This window comes from Mesocricetus auratus, unplaced genomic scaffold (genome assembly GCF_017639785.1).
Source record: "Mesocricetus auratus isolate SY011 unplaced genomic scaffold, BCM_Maur_2.0 Super-Scaffold_100006, whole genome shotgun sequence".
Classification (NCBI taxonomy): Eukaryota; Metazoa; Chordata; class Mammalia; order Rodentia; family Cricetidae; genus Mesocricetus; species Mesocricetus auratus.
Window position 1 is genome coordinate 12079472 of NW_024429190.1, and position 27026 is coordinate 12106497.

Genomic DNA, 27026 nt, shown 5'->3' on the forward strand with positions numbered 1-27026 from the left:
TACTTGGGATCAGGTCGGGGCCGAATTAACTAATTATTTTGGAACCAAAGGCTCTGAAAGCGATAAAAAGATTATGCAGCAGTATTGGGATCTCTTAAAAAGTATCATTGTTAACTCGGAGGAAAGCCCCCAAAATGAACAAATCCTTAAAGATGCCCAACAACATCTAGAGGTCGCTTCCCGAGAGTGCTCTCGTGCCAGCTCCAGAGCAAGCTCTGTCGCTGATCTTTCTAAAGATTGTTCCTCTTCCTCTGCTAACTCTGACTTTGATAAGCTTCCTCCTTCTCCTTCTGATCAACCTACCTCATTTGCCCCTAAAGTTCGCTCTATAGCCACCGGTATCTACCCCTCCCTACGGGCTGTCACCTCTGCTCCTCCTGAGGAACCTCTCGATCCTGGGGATGCCCAGGAGCTAGAGGAAGAGGCTGCCGCCTACCTTCGGGCCTTTGGGCGCAAGGTCTCTCTGGCCACGAGACCTCCTGCCTATGATCCTTCCTAGCTCCCTGATCTTCCTCGACCTTTTGCTCCCAAATACTCCTCCACTGTTGATTCTCTTGCTTCCTCTCTTGTTCAAGCTCTCAGCGACAAGTTTTCACAGCTCCTCTCCTCGGCATCACCTAAACTCCAGTTCCCTCTTTTTGACCCTGAAGGGTAGGGAGCTGAACCGCCTCTCCCTGCTAGACCTCTTCCTGTGGCACAGGGGCGCTAGACAGGCGGCTCGAGCCAAAGAAGCGGCTCGACAAAATCCCGACCCCGATGATAGAGCTGGCCTTGGCTATAGGCCCCCTGCTCAAAATTTTCAGTAGTGGTCACTTGCCTCCCCTGCACCCCCGGCAGATAAAATCACCTGGATAAATGATGATCCTGTCTGGGTAGGGCAATGGCCTCTAATCTAAGAAAAATTAGAAGCAGCCCAGCAGCTTGTGCAGGAGCAATTCAATGCTGGCCATATAGAACTCCACATCTCCTTGGAATACCCCTATTTTTGTTATCAAAGAGAAATCAGGCTTGTGGATGCTTTATTTTTGGAAGCCACCGATGTAGTTTTTCTGGATGAATTGTTTTTCTTATAGATGCATCGGTGTGGTATGCTTTTGCATTGATCTGCAGGGTGATTTGAATTTTTTTACAAGCAGTTTTTCAATCAAATTCTATATTTGATACAATGTGTTAAAGGTAGATCAGCCTAGAGTCATGCAGCTGACAGCTGGGACCCCTGAGTGTCTAGGAGTCCTTAGAGGCTAGGTGGCCTCTCTTGGTAGTCCCTGTGGTGGTAGCGCTTGCTGGTTACAGGAACGAACCTTCAGGGCCCTCAGCATGGCCCTGACCTCTTGGATTGTTACAAGGATTTTTCATGGGCATTTTGCTACACAGGCAGTGGACAATCCCAGTGGCCCCAGACATGCCATAAGCAACCTTTCTGTGACCTCTCCCTAACTCATTTTTCACACCTATGAAAAAAGGAATATGCCCTGAGTAGATGTTACACTCCCTTGGTGTTTATATGCCTCATTTGCAAATGCAAACATTTTGTTTATGTTTTAAACCCTTCCCCAAAGTAACTGTGCTGGCTGGCTCACCATAGACAGTACACGTGTAGCTCTGTCATGGGCATCCTGTGGCAGGCATGCTGATCCTGTAAATTGCACTGATCTTGTGACAGTTTTCTTTATCACATCCAGCAATGAATCTGCCGTACTCATTTGAAGTGATTGTAAACAGACTCGCAGTGGCAGGAGTGATGTGGATCTGGGACATTGCCTTGCTTCCATGATGCCAACACATTTCAGTATTATATGCTAGAGTGTGCGGGCTGGACTCTGCTCTCTCAAGCATTGTGGACTGGCCTCATCTGGCTTTCCAACAAAAAGTTTTCCACCTCTAAACAGCATGCTCTTTAAGACCTGAAGAGAAGGCTTCAATGTAAACGTATTAGTTAGGAGTCTTTGTGGCACTTTTGGTCTGTTTAGTTTTCTTATGATCAGCCAGGCCCCCAGAAGTATGTCATTCTAGTTCCATGTGGCCTTTGTCAGCTTGGACAGCATCTGAATGGCCCAGCTAGTGTTACCAGACCATCACTGCATTTCTTTAGCCAGTCCTGAACTTAAAGATGTGAGGTCACTGCTGTGTCACACTGTCATTTATGGTACATCCATGGGTGGCAGGGGCACCTGAAGCCTTGTGACCCTGCTGGGTTCTAAGTCCATGCTCTATTCAGCACCACACAAACTGTCTGTGGTCAGGGTACCCAGTGTCTGAAACTAAAGGAGCGTTTACACTCAAACTGCCGTGTGTGTGTGTGTGTGTGTGTGTGTGTGTGTGTGTGTGTGTGTATGTGTGTGTGTGTGTGTGTGGTCAGCGCCATTACAGAGCCTTCACTTTGTGTCTTCGGATTTGTTCTGCCATTTTATTGTCTCTCAAGTTGAATGTATCGACTTAGCCAAATCACTACAGAAGGTGGTTTCTAAAAACCTTTCAGACAGATGCGCAAAAGCTACCTCTGACTTCTCATTGGTTTGTGTTTGCTCTGAAGCCTCGATACCCACACTAAATATAGCCAAAATATCGCCTGAATGAACTGAGTTATGAACTCCTGTTCAGTTCTGGCTTGAAAATGAGTATGCCATAGTGTGATCTGGGGCAGCCCCTCTGCTATCGCTGACCAGGGACTCCTCAGCACTGCCCAGCTACCAGATTCTAGCCCCGAGAGGCTGGCAGAAGGGCTTCTCTGCGTGGGAAACACGCATCCTCCAGGCTGGTGGGAGCAACTTTGTACAGGGCCACATGTGGCTCAGCCTGGAGACAGCCCTACCCCTGCCTGGTTTGCTTTCCTATTAAGTGTAAGAAGGCATCCTCTCCCCTGCTTGCTTACAAATGGGTTAAAAGTGGCTTCCTGCTCTGTCCTCCTTTTTGTACACTATAAACTCATAAAGGTGCTCCATCTCTGACTCGTGCAAATAATGTATTTTCAGCAGTTGCAAGGATTCAGATAGTGCAGGCATGGCTAGCCTTGGACTTGACCCTGTGTGTCAGTGAAGGACTGAGCGCTGTGCTCCCCTAGGCCCTCTCTTTGGAAGTACAGGTCCCCACTGGTATTAGCGGCGCAGGTCTAACTCCAGGTTTGTTGTGGGGACCCACACCTCTAGCCAGCTCTCCTGTGGCTGTCCACTTTACTGTCATCCTCTTGCATCATGGCTCTGCCTACATCCCCTTGACCTCCTCTTCTTAAAATTTCCTTGGGCTAATTTTGCAAAGTCAGCACAAGCTCCCAGACTCCTCCACTGGTTGGCTTAGGAAACCTTGAGGACAGTTTTACAGTGTCAGGAAGGCAGGTGCCTGAGTGTAGAGGGGTACAGGATGGCTCTGTCAAATGTTATCTCTGTGTTTTCCTCCCCGTCTAGTTCTAATGCATTGTAGACGGTGTGTGTCACCTTGCATACTTTTGGCTTGGACAGCGCACTGCCTTTAGAAGTCCTCACATATTTCTGTGTGGAGAAGCAGAGGCATGGAATGTGTGTATTTGTGGCACCCCAGGTTATCTGGGTCCTCTGACTTGGCTGAGGGTTTGGTGAAAATGCAGGGAGGCACAGGCATATGGGCACCAGCACAGGGCCAGCCTTCCCTCTCATAACCCTTGTGAGGGACACCAAACAACCCAAAGCCCTGGCCGGCCACTACAGTCTTATGGCAGCTAGCCCCTCTTTTTTGGATACATCTTCTATCATCCCCTAACAAGGTGCTAGCCACGTATCCCCATTTAGTACTTCAGCTCCTTATACAAGACTGTGAAGCCTCTGTTAAGCTTTTTGGTTGCCAACCCACTAAGGTTATTGTTCCTTACACCAAGCCGGAACTACAATGGCTAATGGAAAACCATCCAGAATGGGTCGTTTTCGCCTCAGGGTTTTCAGGCACCATGGATAACCACTATCCCCCAAACAAATTGCTTCAGTTTTTGCGCTTGCACCCTGTTGTTTTTCCAAAGATTACCAAACTTCAGCCCATTCCTAATGCCTCCTTAGTTTTTACCGATGGCAGCTCTAACAGCATGGCCGCCTTTAAGGTGGACGGCGTTATTCATCAAGTGCCCACACAGCACACCTCGGCACAGCTTGTCGAACTTGCTGCAATAGTTAAAGTTTTTGAGTTAGTTCCCCAGACTTTTAATTTGTATACAGATAGCTGCTACATTGCAGCATCCCTTCCTCTTTTAGAAACAGTCCCTTATATTAAGCCTTCCACCCCTGCATCTGCCCTTTTTTCTAAGATACAGGAACTCCTTTTACTTCACACCAACCCTTTTTTCGTTGCTCACATTAGAGCACACACTGGTCTTCCTGGCCCTCTGGCTGAAGGAAATGATTCAGTCGATAATGCTACATGGCTTCTAGCTGTTCTTGATCAGTCTAACTCTTTACAGCTAGCACAACAAGCTCATAGATTACATCACCTTAATGCACAAACACTTAGGCTACAATATTCCATCACTTGTGAACAGGCTCGAGAGATAGTTAAATCGTGCAAAGCTTGCCTCTCCCTTTTGCCTGAGCCTCATACAGGAGTCAACCCCCGTGGTCTTGTGCCTGGTGAGCTTTGGCAAATGGATGTTACTCATTATTCTGCCTTTGGCTATCTCAAATATATTCATGTTACAGTGGATACCTTTAGTGGCTTTGTTTGTGCCTCTCTCCAAACAGGAGAGGCCACCAAAGACGTTATTGCCCATATTTTACATTGTTTTACTATTAGTCCTGTCCCTGCCAATCTCCTTTGTTCACACAGTTGGTGCAACCTCCTCCATATCCAGTTTACAGCTGCAGGAAAAAGGTTCCTCTGGGAAGGTTCCCGCGGCGCTCACTGGGGTCTACGCCTATATGTTTCTGGCACGGACCCAGGCCTCACCTTTTCCATTAAACTTTTGAAAGAAATCCCTTCCTTTCACCCTATTGCTGTTGGCCCCAATCCTTTTTTATACCCCTCTGGTGGTGGCTCATTCCTACCCAAGGCCGCCACCCCTCGCCCTTGTCCTAATCTCCATTCTCCAGCTCCCGCTGCCGCCACCACTGTTTATCAACCCACCATGCCCACCGGTCCAGTCTCCACCACGGACCTCATCCTTCAGATGGTCAACGCCTCGGCCCAGGCACTCTCCAACACCACCTATGAGCGCTGCTGGATTTGCTATTCACCCATCCCTCCATTCTATGAAGGTATTGCAGCCTTCGGCTCATCCATCTACACCAACAACACCATCTCACCCCAAAAATAAATGCTCTTGATCAGCAAAAGTTGTCTTGAGCCTGCTTTCCTTAACCTCTTGAAGTTTACTTTTAAGATCAGATCTGCTCGTGAAGACCCACCAAATTAGTAGCGACCCTCATCACCTCATCCCTGCAGGTCGGGGGTCCCCTCGGGGGGGGGGCCCCGCATACTTGGGCTCCAGGGTACAATTGACTGGATGGTAATCCTTTAAAGATTACATCTGTTGGTATGGAGACATGGCTCAGAGGTCAAGAGCCGTTGTTCTTGCAGAGGACCTTGGTTCAGCTTCCAGCAGACACATGCCACTCACTATAAGTTCAGGTCCTGGGGATCTGATGCCATCTTCTGACCTCAGACACCAGCATGCACACAGTGTACATTCAGGTAAAACACCATACACACAAAACCATAACAATGAAAAGATTCCACTGCGCTAGGTGTGGTGGCACACTCCTTTAATACCAGCCTTTGGGAGGCAGAGGCAGGCAGATCGCTGTTGAGTTCTTGGCCAGCCAGGCCTATTACACAGAGAAACTCAGTCTCAAAAAACAAAACCAAACAACAACCAAAAAGATTGCATCTGTTGGACATGTACAGACTTTCTTCTTGGACTGTTCTGTAAACAACAGTGTAACAATTACTTACAGGGCATTTTAATTGTATTATGGGGGACCACAGATGCTCTCTGGTGTGCTTGCTGTATTAGAATATGAGACACTTGAGCACCCACAGGTTGTGATATTTTCTGGGAGTGTCCTAAAATCAACCAAAAGGTGGATATTTTCATTGTTTATTATTGTTGTTATTGTTATTTTGTGTTCTTAAAGTTCCTTCCTAGGGGAAGAGTAAGCAATGTTTACTCCTTCTATGATTCCAAAAATAAACCTAGGCACAGTTCTGCCACAGTTCACGCTGGGGAGCCAGTGGCTATGAAGGATTTCCTTCCAGAGCGGAGGTGAGGGATGCTAAAAGAGGTGTGTGTGCCCCCCACAAAGGCCGCACCTGGAAAACCGTATGCAGCTGGGATAAGAGCTTTCCGATAACTGCACGGAGAGAGCCCCTGCTCTAGTTGTCCCATGTATGTATGTGTGTATGTATGTATGTATGAATGTGTACACGTATGTATGTATTATGAATGTGTGTATGTATGCATGCATGCATGTATTACAGGAAGAGTTGCTGGTTGGTGGAAAGCAGTTGGACACTGGGTGGGGGTCAACAAGTCCAGCTGGAGTAGCCCTTTAACAGTGCACATAGCTGAATGCCCCAAGATGGTAGTCGCTTGTCCTGGAGGACATTCAGTCAGTCACACAAGTGTGTTGTGTGTTTGGGCATGTGCCTGCCATGGCATGAATATAGAAGCCAGAGAACAGCTCTGTGGGAGAAAGCTAAAGAGTTTACTCTTTTCCAGGTTAGGTCAGGTGACACGGTAAGCTTCAGGGAAGACTGTGACTCAGAGGAGGCTGCTGGGGTGTCAGTGCATCAGCTTGGACAGTCTGGGGAACCCCAGAGGCTGTTCTGCTCTGCTGTGCATAGGACTCTGTGGTTTTTAAGCTCAGCAGAAAACCCCAGCACTCTTTCTGAACCGCCCCATTATCTAGCCCGGTCACCCCATTATCTAGCCCAGTCACACCTGCTTACACTTCTCTTCCTCCCTGCTTCTTTTACATTTGCTTTCTTTTTTTCCTGCCTTTATCAGTTATTAAAAACTATGGGCTGGCACTCGGGAGGCAGAGTCAGGCAGATCTCTGTGAGTCTGAGGCCAACCTGGTCTACAGAGTGAATTCCAGGACAGCCTCCAAAGCCACAGAGAAACCCTGTCTTGAGAAACCAACAAAACAAAACAAAAACTATGGGCTGTGGCTAGAGAGATGGCTTGTGGGAACACCAGACCTTGAGCAGAGACCCACTTCCCCTTCTGCCTGGGAGTAGGCAGCTGTAAGACAATGTTTAGTAAAAACATGTTTACTAAAAATGATACAATAAGTTCCTGGGAAAGGCCTTCCCACTGAAACCGCCCTGACCTCGACCTTGTCCAAAGACTAACCGCACCTTCAAAAACCGACACACACATCCACCTCTGGGTCAGAGCAGAACCAGCCAGGGTAGAGGAGAGAGCAGAAGCTTCTCTGGTGGGAGCTTTTCTTAGGAGGTTTTCTTGAACCTTTTTGGAGCCTGTTTAAAGTTTTCTTTATATCATTGAACGAGTCTCTGTGTTTTCAATACCCGACACCCTCCGCACGTTCTCGGACACAGGCCGCACAGCAGACGTGACAATTGGAGGTCCCACCGAGATCGTGAAAGCGAGGTAAGTGGACCGGGTTAAGAAACTATGGGGAATAGTTCCGGGAAGCTAGAATCATTACAGTATCAACTAAAAAGTTACTTAAAGAACATGGGACTGCAGTCAAGTCTAAAACCCTAGAAGGCTTTCTAAAATCGATCGAACGAGCCAGTCCATGGTTCATTACTGGGGGAAGCTTAAATATTCCAGATTGGGAGGAGGTTCGCCGTGATCTTCATAGACTTTTACGAAAAGAGGGATCTGAGTCCTTGCCCCCTACGACATTCTCCTTATGGAGATTAGTGAGGGGAGCACTTTTGACAGATAAGGTTCGTCACCGCCAGGTAGTTCAGGACACAAAAGAGGCTTTTTCAGAGTTACAAGAGACTGAGACTCAAGCCTCCTTGAGTTCAGGGGCAGAGAGTGATGATGAAGAGACCGTGATTGAAACTAGGGGCTCCATTGTTAGTGAGGATGAGGAGGAGTCTCTTAGTAACAACAAAAAAACGGGTAGACATCTCCGGGCGCGACCCAAAAAGAAGGACTCCGGTCAGAATCGGTTATATCCTTCTCTATCAGACCTAGAAAATGGAAGTAGCTCAGACTCAGACTCTTCACAGTCTGAAAAGGAACGGTTACTTGCTGAGATCGCGGCCCTTAAAAAAGAACTAAAAAAGATTCTAATTAAGGAAAGACAGGACAGGGAGAGAAACCCTTCCCCATACTCTGAAAAAAGGGACTCCTCCTATGAGATAACCCAGTCCTTCTCAGACCTGGAGGGAAGACCCAGAGGAGGGGTCCAATGCTGCCCGGTGGTGGCCCCAGTAATGGAAGTTCCAGATCCGAACAATTCTGGACAGGTCATTCGGCATCATAACCCTTTAAATTTTAAGGATATAAAACAACTTAAAGAGGCAACTTTAAATTATGGAGCACAGGCTCCCTTTACACTTTCCTTAATGGAATCTTTTGCGTCTCTTAATTTGACACCTGGCGATTGGCAGCAGCTTTGCAGAGCAGCTCTGTCGGGGGGAGATTATTTGATTTGGAGAGGTGAGTTTCAGGAAAGATGCAGCCAGACAGCCCAAAGAAATGCACAGGCCGGACAGCCCCAGAGAAATGTGGAGATGCTTACCGGGAGTGGTCAATACGCCACCATTCAGCAACAAATGCAATATGACATCGCAGTCTACGCCCAAGTGGCATCAGCGGCCCAAGGGGCTTGGAAAGCATTGCCTTCCAAGGAAGGAGGGGATCATCTGTCCAAAGTCCTTCAAGGACCTTCCGAACCTTTTCAAGACTTCGTAGACCGTCTCAGTCAGGTAGCAGAAAGAATATTTGGGGGCATTGGGCCTGCGATGCCAGTCATAAAGCAGATGGCATTTGAAAATGCAAATAAATATTGTAAGGAAGCCCTTCGCCCCTATCGCAATAAAAGTCTAAATGACTATATCCGGATCTGTAGGGACATTGATGGGAACTTCATCCAGGGCCAAGTGTTAGCTGCTGCTATTCGGCCCCAAGTGGGGAAAGAAAGACCTACTCTGGGAGGGAGAAAAACATGTTTTAGCTGCGGTAGGGAGGGACACTTCCGTAGAGAGTGCCCTCAAAATAGTACTACGGGTCTCAAGAGACCTGGTTTATGCCCCCGTTGTCGAAGGGGATATCATTGGGCCAATAACTGCTACTCTAAAACTGACCGGGAGGGAAATTTCCTTCCTGCTAATAATAATCAGGGAAACAGGAGGAGGGCCCCGCCCCAGGGCCCCAAAACCAATGTGTACGGGGCAATGACCCCTGCTCTGGGCAGTGGCAGGACTCATTTTCTCCCCCAGAGCAACCCCTTCATATCTCAGACCTCCTTAGAGCCACCTCGGGGGAGTGCAGGATTGGACCTCGCTCCCTCTGCCCGGGCAATCCTAACACCGGAAATGGGGATCCAGGCCCTCCCTACTGGGGTGCATGGGCCATTGCCCCCAGGCACGGTCAGACTACTCTTGGGACAGTCCAGTACTATTCTTCGAGGCCAGGCTGGACTGACAGCCTCAAACAATACAGAGAAACCCTGACTCAAAAATTTTTTTTTGGTAACAGTAAAGAGGTACTGGTATTAAGTAAAGAAAAAGAAAAGGACGAAGGTACATGGAATAAAAAATTTTGTTTACATTTAAATTCTATTTTGTGAGTCATCTCTAAAAACTTTTGGCCAAAAGCCTGGCCTCTCCACCTTACATCTACAAAATTACAAGGAGTAGGTACGGCTATACCCCATGACTGTAGCTCAAATGGAGAAATGATAAAAAACATACAGAACTTTTTAACCCTTTTAGTTCAAGGATTGGCTGGAGTTGTTCTTTTACATAGATTTCAATTAAGAAAGCTTCATTGCAACAGACTAATCATGACCTAGGGAAAAAGGATGACTGAAAGATGCATGTATGTTCTGAATGTATGGTGTGGCCACACCGGTATGTATGAAATGTGATTGTGAATGCGTGAGTGTAAACTGCTTATATGATTAAAAGGATACTTAAATCCCTTCAAAAATAGTTAAGAAGCTACCTAGATTGCTTTAAATATAGCCAAAAGGAACATCCAGCCAGTCTGTTAATGTTTTAACAGAAAAATTTAAGATGCAAACGAGGCCTTGTCAGCTAGTGAGAGCTCTACAGGTTAGATTGGGAAAGACTGCTCACAGACTTCAAATAATTTTAAAAACTTATTTGGACACAGTATAGTTTACAATCTTTGAGTGATTTTTCAGAAGTTTTTGGGAAATATTTAATGGATATGTCCTTCTTAATGGGCATCTACAAATAATCTAAGTAGTAATCCCAATTTACCTAGATAGTTAACCAAGGAGGGTAGACAAATCCTTCTACTGTTATGGTCCAGCTTCAACAGTTCAAAAAAACTTTTTTTAGAAAATAAAAAAGGGGGAATAATGTCCCCAGTCCCCACATGACTCATCAAATAATACACTCCTCATTTAAAAATTTTATAATGTGAATGCCACTGAGCTTCAGACAGATTCTGGCATGATGGAACTTGAGCAACCATTGCTCAGGTCAAATGGAGACATCCATGAACTAGACAGTGGAGAAGACCCTAATTTGGGGTCGAGGGCATGTTTGTGTTTTCTTGTAGGAAAAGAATAAAGCTTCGACAGCTATCAGACCAATTAGTGAGATGCATGGAGCAGAGAAAAACTGGACCTGAGACCATGGGAGCCTACCTAAGCCAGTTTGAGTGAGATCTCCTAAATCAGTGTTCTTGACCCTTGATGTCATCGAATCTACAGCCCAAGAAAGAAAGAAAACAGTCGGTTCAAGATTTCCAGTTTCTCAACAGACCTGCTGCATCAACCTTCCGGACCCGTGAGTTTTCATCCCGAAGCCAACAGAGAACTGGAAAGACTAACTGTCTGCCCTTGACACACCTTGAAACAACAGAATTCATTTTGCCAGTTTTCCCTTTAGGGGAAAAAAGGACCCATTTAAAACATTTGGACATTGGTATGGACTATGATGAGTGATAAAAGCCTCTTTTCAGTATTTAAACAGGACATGGTCACTTGAAATATCAAACTTGATGGTTCCTGTTTCTAGAATCACTACTAGGCCATTGTATTTTTCTGGAGAAATGCAACTTGTCCTAATGCGACAACTATTGTTCATATTTTTCATAATGCTACATGTGTAACATCAATGATTGTGCCCAATGTATCTGTGCAAGTGCACTTTCTAAATGCTTTCCTGAGCAGATCTTGAAACGATTGTAAACTTTATCAAATTGTAAATGTAAATCACATGCGGGTTACCCTTGTAACAGACGAAGGCTGGTAGAATGTTATGGCCCAGATCTGGTGATGGGTATGGTAATGGAGAGGCGCTATGTCAATGGGGGTCCTGGAAATGGTGGCAGTGGCGGTAGGCATTCTGGCTTTATGCCGAACTCAAACGTGCCTTGTTCCAGAGGCAAGAGATCCGTAACCAAGTATTGCTTAGCTTAGCCCATGGCAATCCCGATAGCCATGAAGTTTGGTTACAGATGATTTAAGGTTGGGGTATCTCCCATGACAGGCAACCTGTGGGGAAGACCCCTCCCACCTAAAACAGGGGTTCAAGGTCCCCCAAAGACGGGAAAGGGAGGGTGACCCTACTTGACCTAAGCCAGGAGTGCCTCATTTGAAAATAAAAAGGGGTGAATTGTGGGAACACCAGACCTTGAGCAGAGACCCACTTCCCCTTCTGCCTGGGAGTAGGCAGCTGTAAGACAATGTTTAGTAAAAACATGTTTACTAAAAATGATACAATAAGTTCCTGGGAAAGGCCTTCCCACTGAAACCGCCCTGACCTCGACCTTGTCCAAAGACTAACCGCACCTTCAAAAACCGACACACACATCCACCTCTGGGTCAGAGCAGAACCAGCCAGGGTAGAGGAGAGAGCAGAAGCTTCTCTGGTGGGAGCTTTTCTTAGGAGGTTTTCTTGAACCTTTTTGGAGCCTGTTTAAAGTTTTCTTTATATCATTGAACGAGTCTCTGTGTTTTCAATACCCGACACCCTCCGCACGTTCTCGGACACAGGCCGCACAGCAGACGTGACAATGGCTTGCTATTAAGTCACTCTTGCAGAGAACCTGGGTTCAATTCCTAAAGCCCACATGGCTGCTCTCCACAGACTCACTCTCGTTCCAAGGGCTCTGGCACCCTTTTCTGACCTCTGCAGGCACTGGTGCACAGACATGCAGGCGGAACACCACACATAAAAACAAAGCAACCTCGACTAGAACAAAGCTGAGGAGGGCTGGAGAAGTACCTCAGAGCTTAAGTGTGTGCACTGCTCTTGCAGGGGACCAGGGTTTGCTTCTCAGTAACCACACAGGGCAGCTTCAGGGGCTCTGACACCTCATATGCACATAGTCACACACAAGCACACATACACAGAATTTAAAACAATAAAACAAAACCAGACAAATAAATAAAACTTTAAAGATAACTAGGTGAATACGGCAGCACATGTCTGCAATTCCAGTACTTGGGAGTCCGAGACAGGAGCACTGTCGTGTGTTTAAGGTCAGCCTGGGCTACATAGCAACACCCCATCTCACACACAAAAAACAAAAACAAAACAACAAGAACAAAAAATACAAAACAACCCTACTGTGGGCAGACACTGCTCTAGACATGGGAATCAACTGTGCCTATCAGACTGGGTCCCTGTCCTGCAGGAGCCCACGGATGCAACATTCCAGACAGACACATCAACATTTTCACCCTGTGAGAGCAGGGTTTGGGTGGGGGAGCCGTGGCAGACATGTGAGCCTGTGGCTGAAAGTAGCCTGGAGTGCGGGTGTCGGGGACTTAAGGAAACAGAGATTTCTGAAAACATGGCAATCCTGAAACTGAGCTTAGTGTCACTGTGCCTTGCCCTCTGCAGTTCATGTGGGAATTCAGTTCCCAGTGTAAATATTCTGAGAGGTGGGCGCTGGAGATGGCTCAGTGGTTAAGACCTGGGTTCAGTTCCCAGCACCCACATGGCACCTCACAACCATCTGAAACCCCAGTTCCAGGGGGTCTGACATCTTCACATCAGTGCACATAAAATACATTTAAATAAATCTTTTTAAAAAAGAATTCTGAGAGATATGGGGTCTATGTGGGTGATGAGGTCGTGGGATCCTGCCCCAAGCTTGGGTCAGTGCGGTTTTCACGAGATGGGGTAGCTCCTACAAGAGTAGACTGTTGTGAGGCATAACCTGCCTCGTGCCTTTCTGCTTTCCGCCAAATTATGATAGTATGAGGCCCTCCCAGGTGTAAACACACAGATACATAAATTTCCAGCCTCAGTGGCAAAGCAACAGAGCACAGCAGCCTGCAGAGGGAGAGGGAACGTGTTCAGTGCCACAGAGGGGCTGCACGGGCTTCTCCCCAAGCATGGCCTTGAGCTGTGGTGTATGGGGAGGGGGGAGGAGCTGTGGGTCTCACACAAACAGCTGGCCCATGGGGAGAGCCCTGAATGATGGAAGTCTGGAACCAGGCTGTGAGCTGTGAACTTCCCTTGACCCTACCTGCTGCCATCTCCCCTGCTGCCACCTCCCCTGCTGCCATCTCCCCTGCTCCTCCATCTCCCCTGCTCCTCCATCTCCCCTGCTGCCATCTCCCCTGCTGCCATCTCCTCTGCTGCCATCTCCCCTGCTCCTCCATGTCCCTTGTCACTCAGCATCTCTCTGAGCCCTGCCTATAGTCTCATGGCATTTCCTCTTTTCCAGTTTCCTGTTTTTGAGAGGAAGTCTCATGTATCCCAGGCTGGCCTCAAACTCCCAGCCCTCCCTCCTCCACACCCCACCTCCTAGGATTACGGGGCGTGTAGGCACTGCCGTGAATGGTTCATGAGGTACTAGGAATTGAGCCCAGGGTTTCCTGCATGCCAGGTAGGCACTGTACCAACTAAGCTACATTCTTTCCTGGTTTACTTATTTACATCTTATTAGTTTAGAGATTTATTTATTTAATTTTAGGTATATGAATATTTTGCCCCCCCCCCATGTATTCCAAGTGCACATGGAGTCCAGAAGAGGGCGCTTGAGTTGGAGTTAGAGGTGGTTATGAGCCACCATGAGTGTTCTGGAAACTAAATCCAGGTCCTCTGGAAGAGCAGCCAGTGCTCTTAACCAATGAGCCATCTCTCCAGTCCCTATACTTATAAAAATTGTTAATACGATCTGGCTATGTAGCCTAGGCTTGACCCTATGCCTCAGTCTCCAAAGCTCTGGGATGACATTTGTGCATCACTATGCCCAAGTCATTTGCTGATGTGTGGCAGCTCAGGTTGTGACACTGTGCAGTTCAGGTTGGCCTGGAGTTCATGACCTTCCTGCCTCAGATTCTCTCTCTCTCTCTCTCTCTCTCTCTCTCTCTCTCTCTCTCTCTCTCTCTCTCTCTATCTATCTATCTATCTCTCAAGATTTATTTATTTATTTGATGTGTTTGGGTGCTTTGTATGCATACACATCTGCACACCAAAGGGGTATCAGAACCCATGGAACTACAAGTAATAGATGGTTGTGAGTCACTATGTGGTTGCTGGGAATTTAACTCAGGACATCTAGAAGAGCAGCCGGTGCTCCTAACTGCTGATCCCACTCTCTAGCCCCTGCCTCGGGCTCTTGAGTGCTAGGACTACATGCCTACACTGCCATCCTGTCTTCCTTTTGAGTGTTTTTTAATATATACATAAAACAGCAGAGATATTACCGTAGAATTATCTCATCCTAATTTGATGGCATCTGTAAGATATTATTTCCAAGTAAGGTCCTTGTCAGAAGGGACCTCAACATATACTTGGGCAGGATACAACTGCTCTAATAAAAACTAATAAAATAAAGGTGGTTTCTGCATGCATGGAGTTTTTTGTTTTGTTTTGTTTTTTTGGTTTTACGAGACAGGGTTTCTCTGTATTGTTTTGGAGGCTGTCGGTCCAGCCCGGCCTCGAACTCACAGAGATCCGCCTGCCTCTGCCTCCCTGGTGCTGGGATTAAAGGCGTGCGCCACCAACGCCCAGTTATGGGTGTTGCTGAACTGAGCTACTGTGACCCTGTTTTGGGGTCACACATCAAGGCAGCAGATGCCTGGTTACCGCAAGTGTGCTCTGGCCTGAAAAACGCAGCACCTCCTGCCCTCTGTAGCCCAGGAGTGGGAAAAGCACGCGGGAGCCCACAGGGCCATTGTTCTTGGCCTGCCCAGCTGTGTTGAGACATCAGTACTCAGGCCATGGACATCCGTGCTTTAGCAATTGATGGATCTAGGTTCCCACCTGTTTCCTCTCTGGCAGCTTTGCTCTGTGACCCTAAGACAGTTTCTCAGCCTCTCTGAGTCTCCATTACTGCCTTAGGGAAGCATCGAGGTCACCCATGTCCCTACACTGCTCACTACCCAGCAACCACTCATTCAAGTATTGATTATATTAATAAATGTGTGAATGACTGCAAAGCTCTTAGGACCAGCAAACAGTAAGTGCCAAGAGAGTAAGTTATATTTCCAGAACCTGATATCTGCCAAAGTTGTTATCCTTGGATCTCGAATGACCCAGATGTGTCATAATAATAGTTAATAATATAAGCACATATACTAATAATTAGTTGGCATTTATAGGCTCTTTGATGCCAAAAGAAATGTAATTATGAGGTATCTTAATCCAAGAATACCATAATACCTCTAGCATATATATTTGGGGTAAAACATATTTTCCTAGGAATAATCTTCTTTTTCATCAATTAAAAAAATATTTGTGTGTGTGTGTGTGCCTGTGTGTGTGTGTGTGTGTGTGTGTGTGTGTGTGTGTGTGCCCGCAGAGCTCAGGAGAGGGTATGGGATCCCCTGAAGCTGCAGCTAAGTTCACTTTTCTGAACCTTGGTTTATAAAGCCAGGAAGTTGTTAGACATTTAGGTTTGGTATAATCAACACTTAGACTGAACTTGTCATAAGGAAGTCCACAATTGTCACTTGGCTGTGACTTAGGCTACTCAGCTCCTTGCTGGAGCAGCTGGAAAGGACCGTGTTACTTGGGGACACTGAATGCAGGGAGATACAGCTCACCTTTTACCATGGTGCCATCTCCCCACACTCAAGTGACTTGGTAGCCATCTTACTGCCTGGACACAACCCACAAGAGGGGTCAGACAACTGCGGCCTGTGGGGTGGACGCCAGGTGTTCTTGAGATAGACGAGCAGCCGTGTGAGGCAGTCTGGGGTGCCAGTGAGTGAAGGGGCACTGGAGATGGAGCTGCTGGATGGAGGCCAGGAAGAGGCCACCGAGTAAGGGTCAATGGGCACTGAAAATGGAAAGGTATTGGGGGGGTCCTTGGTGCATGGTCTCTCCGTCTCTTAGAACGTCAGTTCCCACATCAGTAAAAGGACAGTAATGAGTTACTGTGTTGATGTGGCTCAGGGCCTGCTGCCCCACACCCTGTGGAATGACCCCAGCCTCCCTGTCACATACAGGCACACGCACACACGCACACTTCATGCATGCACACATTCATTCTTAATCTCGGCTCTAATCTGGTCACCAGAATTGACTTGTTGTATAACCTTGGCAGCAACATTCCCTTCTTGGCTTGTCACAGGGGGAATAATTATAATGCCCAGGTCACTAAATTTTTGTGTTGGGATAACGCCCACAAAGCACTCATCCACTAGGACCAGGGACATATCCCGTGCTCAGTCACACCTGCGGTTCTTCCATGTTGGGCAGCTTGTGGAAGTCCTTGAACCACACATGACTTCAGCAAGTAACAAGCACTCTAGGCCGCTGGCCTCCACTGTGCTCCATTCTACAGACACCCTCCCGAGGGTCCCATCCCAGAGCCCCATCCAGTCACGACAGTGAGACTGATTAGCAAAAACACATAAAATTCCTTTACTTCTGAGTCTCCCCTCGTAAGAGGAAGCTGGAAATAAAGGAGATTTAATGAAAACGGCATAATTAGTCAAATACTTCTCGGTTAGGCTCTCTTGTGCAGAGACCAGCCCCGGCCAGCTAATAACCCCAGGGGACCCCCAGGGTGGCACCAGGCATGGCTGGGGAAGGCTAGGTGCCGGAGGCTCCCTGGTCGGCCCTTCTGCAGCAGGGAGCCTGATGGGAAGATGGGCAGGGTACGTCACCACCTTAGGAAGTCCCTAAGGAACTTCCAGAGCTTAGTGACCCAGAGATTGGCACCAAGGTCAGACAGGTACTGGATCTCGGGCGTGAGCATGCGCCGGCAGAGCTGCTCGTGATGCGGCCCTATGCTCTTCTTGAGGTTGTAACCCAGGATGGACTTGACGCCCAGGGGCTGCCAGGGCTGCATGGCCGAGTCCTGGATGGCCTCGGCGTTCACCGCTTGGCCGCCATCGATGCAGATGCGGCGCATGCGCTCGTTGGCCTGGCGCAGCTCGGCCACCTCGCGCACCATGCGCTCGTGCCCGAAGGCCTCCACCTTGCGCCAGAAGCTGGCGTTGAAGTGGTGGTAGAGGCGCGCGTCCAGCAAGTTCCAAGCGGTGGCACGGCGGTACAGCTCGCCCGAGAGCCGCGGCACCGGCGAGTCGCGCCGCGCGTTGAGCTTGAAGTACAGCATGTCCTCCAGGTCCCAGCACAGCAGCTCCCGGAGCAGCACCAGGGACTCGTCGAAGTACTCCTGCAGCAGCACCAGGTGGAAGCGGCTCTCCACCTCCAGGATGTGCTCCTGCACGCGCGGGCTGCCCGGGTCCAGGCCACTGTCGTAGCCCAGGTCGAAGAAGAGTAGGTTGCGGAGGTAGTGCGCGTTGTAGCCGCTAGGGTCGTAGTAGCGATCAGGGTCCTGAAGGAACTCTGCCAGCTTGTCGCGGCTAGACAGCTTCCAGGTGAGCGGCACCACGGACCCAAAATAATGGAAGGAGGACTCGAAGAGACGCGCGGGGTCGCGGATGACCGTGATGAAGGCGGCGCCTGGCCGCACCAGCCCACGCACCTCTTCGTAGTGGAAGCGCATGTGGTTGCAGATGATGTTGAAGCACGCCCCGGGCCGGTAGTCCTGCACCAGGCTGCGTGCGAAGAAGGACGGGTAGTGGAAGTCGTTGCGGCCATTGGGGAAGGCGAACTTGAGCCCATGCTTCTGGCCGAAGCGGAAGAGAATGTTGAGCAGCGTGCTGCTGGCGGTCTTGTGCGTCTTCATGAACACGATGTCTCGCCGAGGTTGGCACTCTCCGGCAGAGCTGTTACCGGGAGTGGCCACCCCTGGTTCACTGGGAGCAGGGGAGCAAGGTGCTGCAGTCTCCGAAGTTCTGGGGGAGACAAAGGGATGGAAAGAGGTCAGGGGGTTGCAGGTGGCAGTACCATTGGAGGGGCTGGGAGGTGCTCGATCTGGAATAGCCTGGCAGCCACGACCCGCTAATGCAGCCCTGCAGGTTTGAACTCATTGCTTTGTGGGTGCTAGACAAGCACTCTACCAACTGAGCTGAAATTTCTCCTGCTCGATATTCTCTCTCTCTCTCTCTCTCTCTCTCTCTCTCTCTCTCTCTCTCTCTCTCTCTCTCTCTCTCTCTCTCTATCTCTCTCTCTCTCTGTCTCTGTCCATCTCTCTGTCTGTGTCTGTGTCTCTCTGTCTCTTTCTCTATCTATCTCTCTCTGTGTGTGTCTCTCTCTGTCTCTGTCTCTGTCTCTGTCTCTCTCTCTCTCTCTCTCTCTCTCTCTCTCTCTCTCCCTCCCTCTCCTTTAATTCCAGTACTTGGGAGGCAGAGGCAGGTGGGATTTCTATGAGTTCGAGCTCAGCCTGGTCTACAGAGTGAGTTCCAGGACAGCCAGGGCTACACAGAGAAACCCTATCTCGAAAAAACGAAAAAAAAATCAGTTATTGGCAATATTTTTCAGATTACCTTAATACCACTAACTGTGGCACAGGTTGCACCAAATATATGTTGAGCAGCCTCATGGGGAGATGGGATAGTCTGGTCACTTAGGAAGAGGGACACAGTCGCATAAACCCAAGTTTGAAAACTATGAATCCAGGCCCTGTGCCAGATGGGTGTTCTGGGACAAATTACACTCCATCTCTATCCTGGCCCCACTGTGGCCCTTTTGGAGGCTCAGATAATAATCCAAGCCCTGTAGGGATGCAGCTCAGTTGGTACAGGACTTGCTGACCAAGCACCAGGACCCCGGTTTGATCCTTAGCATCTTGTCAATGGAAAATGGTGATGTAATCCTATAAACCCAGCTCTTGGGAGGTGCAGCCAGGGAGATTAGAGGTTCAAGGTCATCCCTTGATCACAGGGAATCTGAAGCCAGCCTGGGCTACATGACAGAGTGTCTCAAAAGCAAAACAAAACAAAACAAAACCCCACAATAAAGAAAAGTGCACATATTGTACTAAGCTCAAAAAAAAATCCACAGTGTTAGGTGACACGCCTGCTCTGTGGGGCAGACTCTGCCTTTATCTCTACTTCACTGAGGCTTGGGTTGTATTAGTACTCAGGCATCTGTACTGGCCTGTCCTTGGGGTTCTGACAGGACACGCCCTGAGCTGCAGTCACTAAGAGCACCACCTGTGCTTATTCACCATGTTTCCTTTTAAAAGGACCCTACTCACCTCCCATCCTTCTCTCTGTCTCTCTGTCTCTCTGTCTCTCTCTCTCTCTTTCTGCTTCTCTGCCTGTCTCTCTGTCTCTGTCTGTCTGTCTGTCTATTTCTCTCTCTCTGCATCTCTTCTGCTGCCCCAGTCTCCAGACCGGTCTCCCCCTCCCCTTTTCACATTCCCTTTCCCCTAATTAAAAAAAAAAACATCTATGTAAGCTCTGTCACATGGTGTCTTTCTCTTGCATGACTCTTTAAAATTGCAACAGGTTGCACCAAGAGTTCTGCCAGAATGTACACCCAACACAGCATGGTGCAGGCTATACAAGGTAGCTGTCTAGAAGAGAGCTGCGATTGTAGATGGTGAAGATGCCCTTCCCTTACTCCCATTGTGTGATGTCACTCACGTGAAGGCCATGTTGGAGTGGAGCGGGGGTACCACATAGGAGTAGAGCAGCAACAGGAAACTGGTAAAGAGAGCTCCCAGCATCAGCCCCTTTGCCTTGGACTCCCAGGGCTTCTTCGGCAGCACAGGCATCTCAGGCAACTGTTAGGGACAGCACAGACAGAACAGAGGTGTCCAGAGGCTGGTCTCAGAGAGTCTGTACAGCCGCCGGGGCTCACAACAGGGGGCTGCTTTTGCCAGCTCTTTGGACTCCCAGGGCTGGAGCAGTTAGAAACATAGAAGACAGCAGGCTCAACTCCAGGAGAGGAGGCAAATGGGCAGAGGGAAGGTTCTGCTGAGCACGGCTCTAACTTTAGCAGACTAGTAAGGGCACGTGTGTAACACCCTCCTTTGTAGGCCTTATGGACAGAAGGAGAAGAACCCTCTTAGTCCTCTTGGTGCCCCAGACCCTGCTCATAGGGAAGGCTAGAATCTTTTTAGAAGGCAGAGCCAACCTTCCCTGTCCACTGCACCCTCCCTGCTGCAATTCAAAAAAGGATATTTAGTTTATAGTTGTGTTCCAAATACTGCATGAAATGTACTTATATTTAAAGCTGCTAACTCAGCTGGGCAGTGGTGGCGCACGCCTTTAATCCCAGCTCTTGGGAGGCAGAGGCAGGTGGATCTCTCTGAGTTTGAGGCCAGCCTTGTCTGCAGAGTGAGTTCCAGGACAGCCAGGGCTATACAGAGAAACAGACAAAACCACTAACATCTTAACAGGGTGTCTTGCTGAGTTTTTGTTTGTTTGGGGGAGTGGTTTGATCTGGATGCAGTGGCCTTATCCACAGGAGACAGAGGTGTGAGTGGTAATGGCTGAGGTCCAAGCTTCAAAACTGGAATCCAGGAAAGAGTTGAAGCTGGGGGTTAGAGGGAGTTGTAAAGCCAAGGTCTGAAACTTTCCAGTTCTCTCCCGGCTGATGCTCCAAGCCCCCGAGGCTGCAGGAGGTCATACACGCTGCCCCGTGACCACATGCGTGACGTGCTACCAAGTGCATCCGGAGGCAGCACTATCAGGTAGCCTCCATGGGAAAGTCACCCAAGGTGCCCACGACTGCTTGATGAGAGGAGCCATCCAGGCCCACCCCCAGGAAAGGTGGCAGCATTTGCTGAGCCCATGGCCCCTCCATTAGGAAGTTTGACTCACAGAAAAGGAGGAAGGAACCACACAGGAAGGAATTTTTCCTCCTCATGACAGCAGTGAGAGAAGAATTGCTCATCCTGTAAGCTGGGTAAAGGCAGGGGAGAACATTTCCAGAGGGCAGTGGTGTCAAATGAGGTTCACTGACCTGTCACTACAGACAAGTGCATAAAGCGTACCAAGTCATGTGTACCAATGGCAGCTTGATTAGAAACAGAGAGAGAGAGAAAACTTCAGTGAGCATCATCAAGGGGTAAAAGGCGGAAGTCATCTATAGATGAAAAGAAAGAGAAGTGAGCCAACCTGAAAAAAAACACCATCTAGTTGCTTGCTAACAATGCTCGAGGTCCTGGGTCAATTCCCCAGCAATAAAAAAGAAAAGAAAAAGCCTAGCATGTGGGAGACTGGGCCAGCCTTAGCTACATGTCCAGTTTGAGACCAACCTGAACTACTTGAGGTCCTGTCTCAACACATCAACAGAAGGCTGGAGAGATGGCTCAGCCCACATGGCTAGACTCACAGCAGAGAATATGAGTACTTGCTGGAATGGAGTTCAGTTCCCAGAAGCCACGTTGGGAAGCTCATACCTGCCTGTAACTCCAGCTTCCAAGGGATCTGGCACTCCTTCTAGATACTGTGGGCACACACACACACACACACACACACACACACACACACACACACACACTTTACAACAAATAAATCTTAGCCAGACAAGGTGGTGCGTACCTTTAATCCCAGCACTTGGGAGGCAGAGTCAGACAGAACTCTGAGAAGTCAACACCCGCATAATCTACATAACTAGTTCCAGGCCAACAAGGGCAACATAGTGAGACCTTGCCTCAAAAACAAAAATCCTAAAAAATAAAAGCAAAATAAAACAAAGAAACAAACAAACCCTAGAAAATTCTAGAGTGATATGCAGTACTCCTCCCAGTCCATATATGCACCTAGGTAAATACAGATGACAGCCTGGACAAAAGCAAAATGCTACTAAAGGACAGTGACGAGTGAGTGAGCTTTACCAAAAGTGCTTAGAACCAGAGAAGTTCCTGGTTTTGTACTTTTTACTTTGGGATATTTGCATATGCACAAAGAGCCATCTTCTCGGGCTGGGGAAATAGTACAGCTGGTAAAATTCTTGCTAATCAAGCATAAAGATGAGTTCAGCTTTCCTAACATCCACACTGAAAAACGAACGCCAGCTCAATGTCTGCTTGTCCTAGTGCTATGAAGGCACAGACAGGTGGACCCTGGAGTTCAGTGGCTGCTTAGCCAGTCAGCGAGTTTCAGTTTAGTGAGAGACCTCGCCTCACAAGTGTGGTGGACGAAACTGGGCAGTGGTGGCGCACGCCTTTAATCCCAGCACTTGGGAGGCAGAGGCAGGCGGATCTCTGTGTGTTCCAGATCGGGTGCCAGGACTCCAGGGCTACACAGTGAAACCCTGTCTAGAAAAACAAACAAGGTGGCGTGCAATCAAGGAAGGACTTCATGTTGACCTTTGACCTCCACATGCATGTACACACAAATGCACATGCACACACTCACACTCACATGTGTATACACATATCAGATATCTTGATAACAGCCAAAATCTAAGCATGAAATTCATTTGTTATATGCCTAAAATGTGCAGCCAGAAAGAATCCTATAGGGTATTTGCAGTGCGCCTTTGTTTTGATGTGACTTGTCACACGAGGTCAGAGGTGGAATTTTCCACTTGTGGCAGCATGTTGATATTCAAAAAGTTTCAGATTTTGGGTTAAGGATACTCAGCCTGTGTTCTACATTTCTGCAGTCTAATCCTCTGAGGGGGAGGTATAGAAAGAAATATTTCTGTAATTTACTCATTTTTACAACGTACTATTTAATAGGAAAAGGGACAATATATTGCCTCCACATCAGATTTGGGGTTTTGCTTTTTTCCCCCCCTAAGCAGCTCTGGGATTAACCTAGGCTCTCCAGCATTGCAGGCAAGAACCCTACCACTGAGCTATGCGCCCTCTCACACTTTAAAATTTACAAAGTGCAAACCAGATGTGGTGACACTTGACTGTAATCCCAGGGGAAGCAGAGGGTCAAAAGCTCAGGCTAGCTTGGGCTACACTGTAAGACAGTGCCACAAAAACGCCAATCAGGATGGGACCGGGGAGGTGTGGGCCTCAACACCTGCTTTGTTTGTTTATTTATTTAGAGGCAGGACCTCACGTGCAGTTCTGGTTGTTCTGAAACTCACTATGTGGTCCAGGCTGGCCTCCAAGTCACTGAGCTCTGCCTGCCTATGCCAACCGAGTGCTGGGGCCAAGGGCGAGCACCACTACTGCCCGGCTGGACCTCGGCATGGGCATCGGATCCCTCAAGGTTGGATTTTGACACTGACTTCCGACAAGCCTGGGATACCCTCGGAATCTGTTTCTTGTCTGTAAATTGGAGAGAAGCTGAGGAGACGAGTCTGGCTGGGCACTGGGGAGCCTCCTGAGCGGGGGGGTACACTGGTATCACTCAGAGTGTCGGCTGCAACCCTCCTGAGCTCTGGGCAAGGAGTAGTGGCGCGGGCCTGGGGAGCTGCCCACGAACTACAAATCTGCCGGGTGAGTTCCCGTCAGCCACCAGCTTTCTGCTCCGGGGGGGGGGGGGGGCAGCAGAAAGCCTGCTCCCAGACCAAAGTTCAGGCCCAGAGCAGGCAGTGAGCATAGGATAGGGGCTTAATTTCTCCGGCGTTAGAGGAGTCAAAGTTCTAGCTGGTTCTCCGTAAAGCCTGAGGGCCCACCCTGTCCTGGTAGCCCCACTCACCAGGGTGCTTTCCTGGAACTCCGAGAAGCTGCAGTGGTGGAGGTCTGCCGTGGGAAGACTGGCAGTAGGGGGCAGACCAGCGTCCCTAGCTGCCAATCAAGGGCTTTCTGGCCGAGCCAGGACGGTGTGTCCCCCCACCCGTGAAACATCACTGATGCACTCATTCTCCTGCTTGGGTTTTCCCAAACCTCACCAGGTCTCCGTGTAGACCACTAGAATCTCTGCTAGCAACTGACTCCACTCTGTGTACCGTCACCCCATTTCATAGATGGGGAGAATGAGGCTCCAAGAGGTGACATGGTTTGGTCAGGGTCACTCAGCTGGTAAAAGCAGGGCAGGATTTTCGAGCCTGTCTGTGGATCTCCCACAAACAGCTTCCTGCTTTGTATAGAGCAGCTCCTGGCTGGGATATTTGAATCCTGGGGGAAGGAAGTGAGCATGAGGGAGGGCAGAGAAGGTCAAGGCATATGAAGGGCTGGGAAGTAGAAGGGACTCTGGTGGCTGGTTCTCCCCGGCCAGCCTCCTGTGGTATTCAAGGTTCCCCACGCCCTTGCTGCTTGGCCTCTGTGAATTTAGCAATGAAATACCCTCATGAGTCTGTCTCCTCATGCAGATGGTGGATATACACAGTAGCTAAGTCAGGGAAGGCAGGCCCTCCTCTCAGCAAACTGAGGGAAGCAAGCAGCTGGCTACTACCCAGGAGCCTGGCTTGACGGACAACAACCCCAAAGCTACCAGATTCCAATGCCAGGTGATTAGCCAGAGTATTAATTATTAATAGAAATGCCGATTAACCATTGTCATCACTATTGACCAGGATCCAGTCCTGCCTCACAGGAGAGGTACCCCCGCCCCACCCCACACCCCACCCCTGCCATGACCAACTGCCGGTGATTCATCCCAGAGATGCTTGAGCCTAGCGCTAGAATGTTTGATAAATGATGCAGCATGGCCTGGGCATCTGGGGGAAGCAGCTACCACCTCAGCTGACAGCCACATGGAGAGAGAGCCTACGGGTGAGACAGACATTCTTTGAGGGTCATACATGACATGTATGTCAAAGACCCCATGAAGGTTTGTTTAGCTGTGTAGCTCTGGGATAAAGTTTGTTTAGCATGCACAAGCCCCTGGATTCTGTCTCCAGCTCCAAGAATGGCGATAATGACTATGATTCCTTGGCTATATGATGTGGCTCATGCCTGTGATTCAAACACTCAGGAGGCTGGGAACTTTGAGTTGGAGGTCAGAGAAAGCAGGCTACAGATCAAGACCTTGTCTCAGAGAGGCAAATAAATGAACTTCCCGTGTCCTACCGTGAGCCTCACACAGAATCATGTGTGAGAATCATGCATGCACAAGAACATGCATATGAGAGCCATGCAAGAGAGGCAGAAACAGCCAGCATCCGAGCTAGGGATCTGGCTTTAAAGCCCAGCTCTGGAGGAAGCTGTGGTGGTATGTACCTGTAATCCCATCAACTCAGGAGGCAGAGGCAGGAGGCTGGTGAGTTTGAGGACAGACTGGGCTCTACATAAAGACCCTGTTTCAAGAAATTAAATATGAAGCAAGCAAGATGGCTCAGCAGGTAAAGGTGCTTGCAAAGACTAACAACCTCAGTTTGACTCCAGGTCCCAGAAGTCATCCTTTGGCCTGTGGTGGTAGAGTATTATTTTAAGGTGTGTGACTTTTGTTTATGCTGCATTTGTTCAACTCTGTGAAGCTGTATTCTCTGCTGTTTAAAACACCTGGTGGTCTAATAAAGAGCTGAATGGCCAGTAGTGGGGCAGGAGAAAGGATAGGGAGGGCTGGCAGCCAGAGAGAATAAACAGAAGGAGAAAAGAGGAAGAGAATGAGGAGTGGAGGGCGGCAGGGGCCACCCACTCGGCCACCCAGACAGCCACGGAGTAAGAAGAGAAAGTAAGATTTACAGAGGAGAAAATCAAAGCCCAGAGGCAAAAGATAGATAATTTAAGGTTAAGAAAAGCTGGCAAGAAGCAAGTGAGCTAAGGCCAGATAGTCATAACTAAGACTAAGCCTCCATGTATGATTTATTTGGGAACTGGATGGTGCCCCCCAAAGTCCAAAGGAGTAAAAAGCCTTGAGCAAGATTGACCTCCATATTCCCACCTCTTTGCAATAATAACTAAATATAATTTTCAAGTGTTAAGGCACACACACTTGCCGTATGCCCTAAGCAAGGCTGTTTCCTTCTCTGGCTCTTAATTTCTTCTTCACAACACTACCAGTGTTCTGTCATCGTGGGGTCTGAATGTTTCAGACGGAACATTCGGGCACAGGACAGACATTTGCTGAGAGGCAAGGAGGTCAACCGTCAGAGAAGGCAAAGTCACACAGAGCAGGGGAGGTAGGAGGCGAAACTACAATCTGGGTTCCCTGCCTTCTCTGCCCTTGGTGGTGACAGACCCAGGTACTAGGACAGATGGTTCCCTTGTCGTTTCCCTCATCTGTACCTGTCCTCATGGGTTACCCCAGCCACATCTGCCCGATAACTGGTAGCAAGCCAGACCCAACATCCTCCAGTTCAACTAGAACTGCAGGACAGGAGAGGCAGGGCTGGCTCCCTACAGCCGGCACACTGTGACACTTACCTAAGATGGTAAGGCTGCCTGAGAGTGCCACCACTGCACAGACCCCTGCTGGGCGGAGGGACACACTCACCTTGGGCTGTGACTAGCTTCCCCTCTCCTCTCCCAACACCCACACAGCCTTTGCAGCCAGAGACAAGAATGCTCCAATGATACCCAGCACGCAGCTGGTTGGCTCCTTCCATCCGCCTCCAGCACGTATGAATATTTATGAGCTCCTTCTCTGGGGATAATGAATGGAATGCCCAGGTGGTGCCCGGCTCTTCTTGCCGTCCTCTGGGGTGATCCCCACCCCTCTTTAGACCCTAAACTCAGGTAGCTCATTTACCCAAGGGCTCAGCAAATTTCTATGTGCCCTTGGCCCAAGGGCACAGCTACTACAAGCTTGAAAGCTGGTGTGTGGGGG

At 48.8% G+C, this 27026-nt stretch overlaps 1 protein-coding gene across 2 annotated transcripts in view; it reads right to left on the minus strand.

The window, feature by feature from the left end:
* Positions 1 to 16944: 16944 nt before the first annotated feature.
* Positions 16945 to 27026, minus strand: part of Gal3st1 (galactose-3-O-sulfotransferase 1) — a 21331-nt gene continuing 11249 nt past the window's right edge. The window contains exons 1-3 of one of the 2 annotated variants that reach the window (XM_040746826.1): positions 26694 to 26812; positions 20046 to 20185; positions 16945 to 18350 (exon numbers count right to left, since the gene is read on the minus strand). In XM_040746826.1, the coding sequence (XP_040602760.1) occupies positions 17210 to 18350; positions 20046 to 20176 (1272 nt within the window). In that variant the 5' untranslated portion in view covers positions 20177 to 20185; positions 26694 to 26812 and the 3' untranslated portion in view covers positions 16945 to 17209. Of the gene's footprint in view, positions 18351 to 20045; positions 20186 to 26693; positions 26813 to 27026 lie in introns of those variants that run through there. The other variant, XM_005068918.4, reaches the window with a different exon arrangement.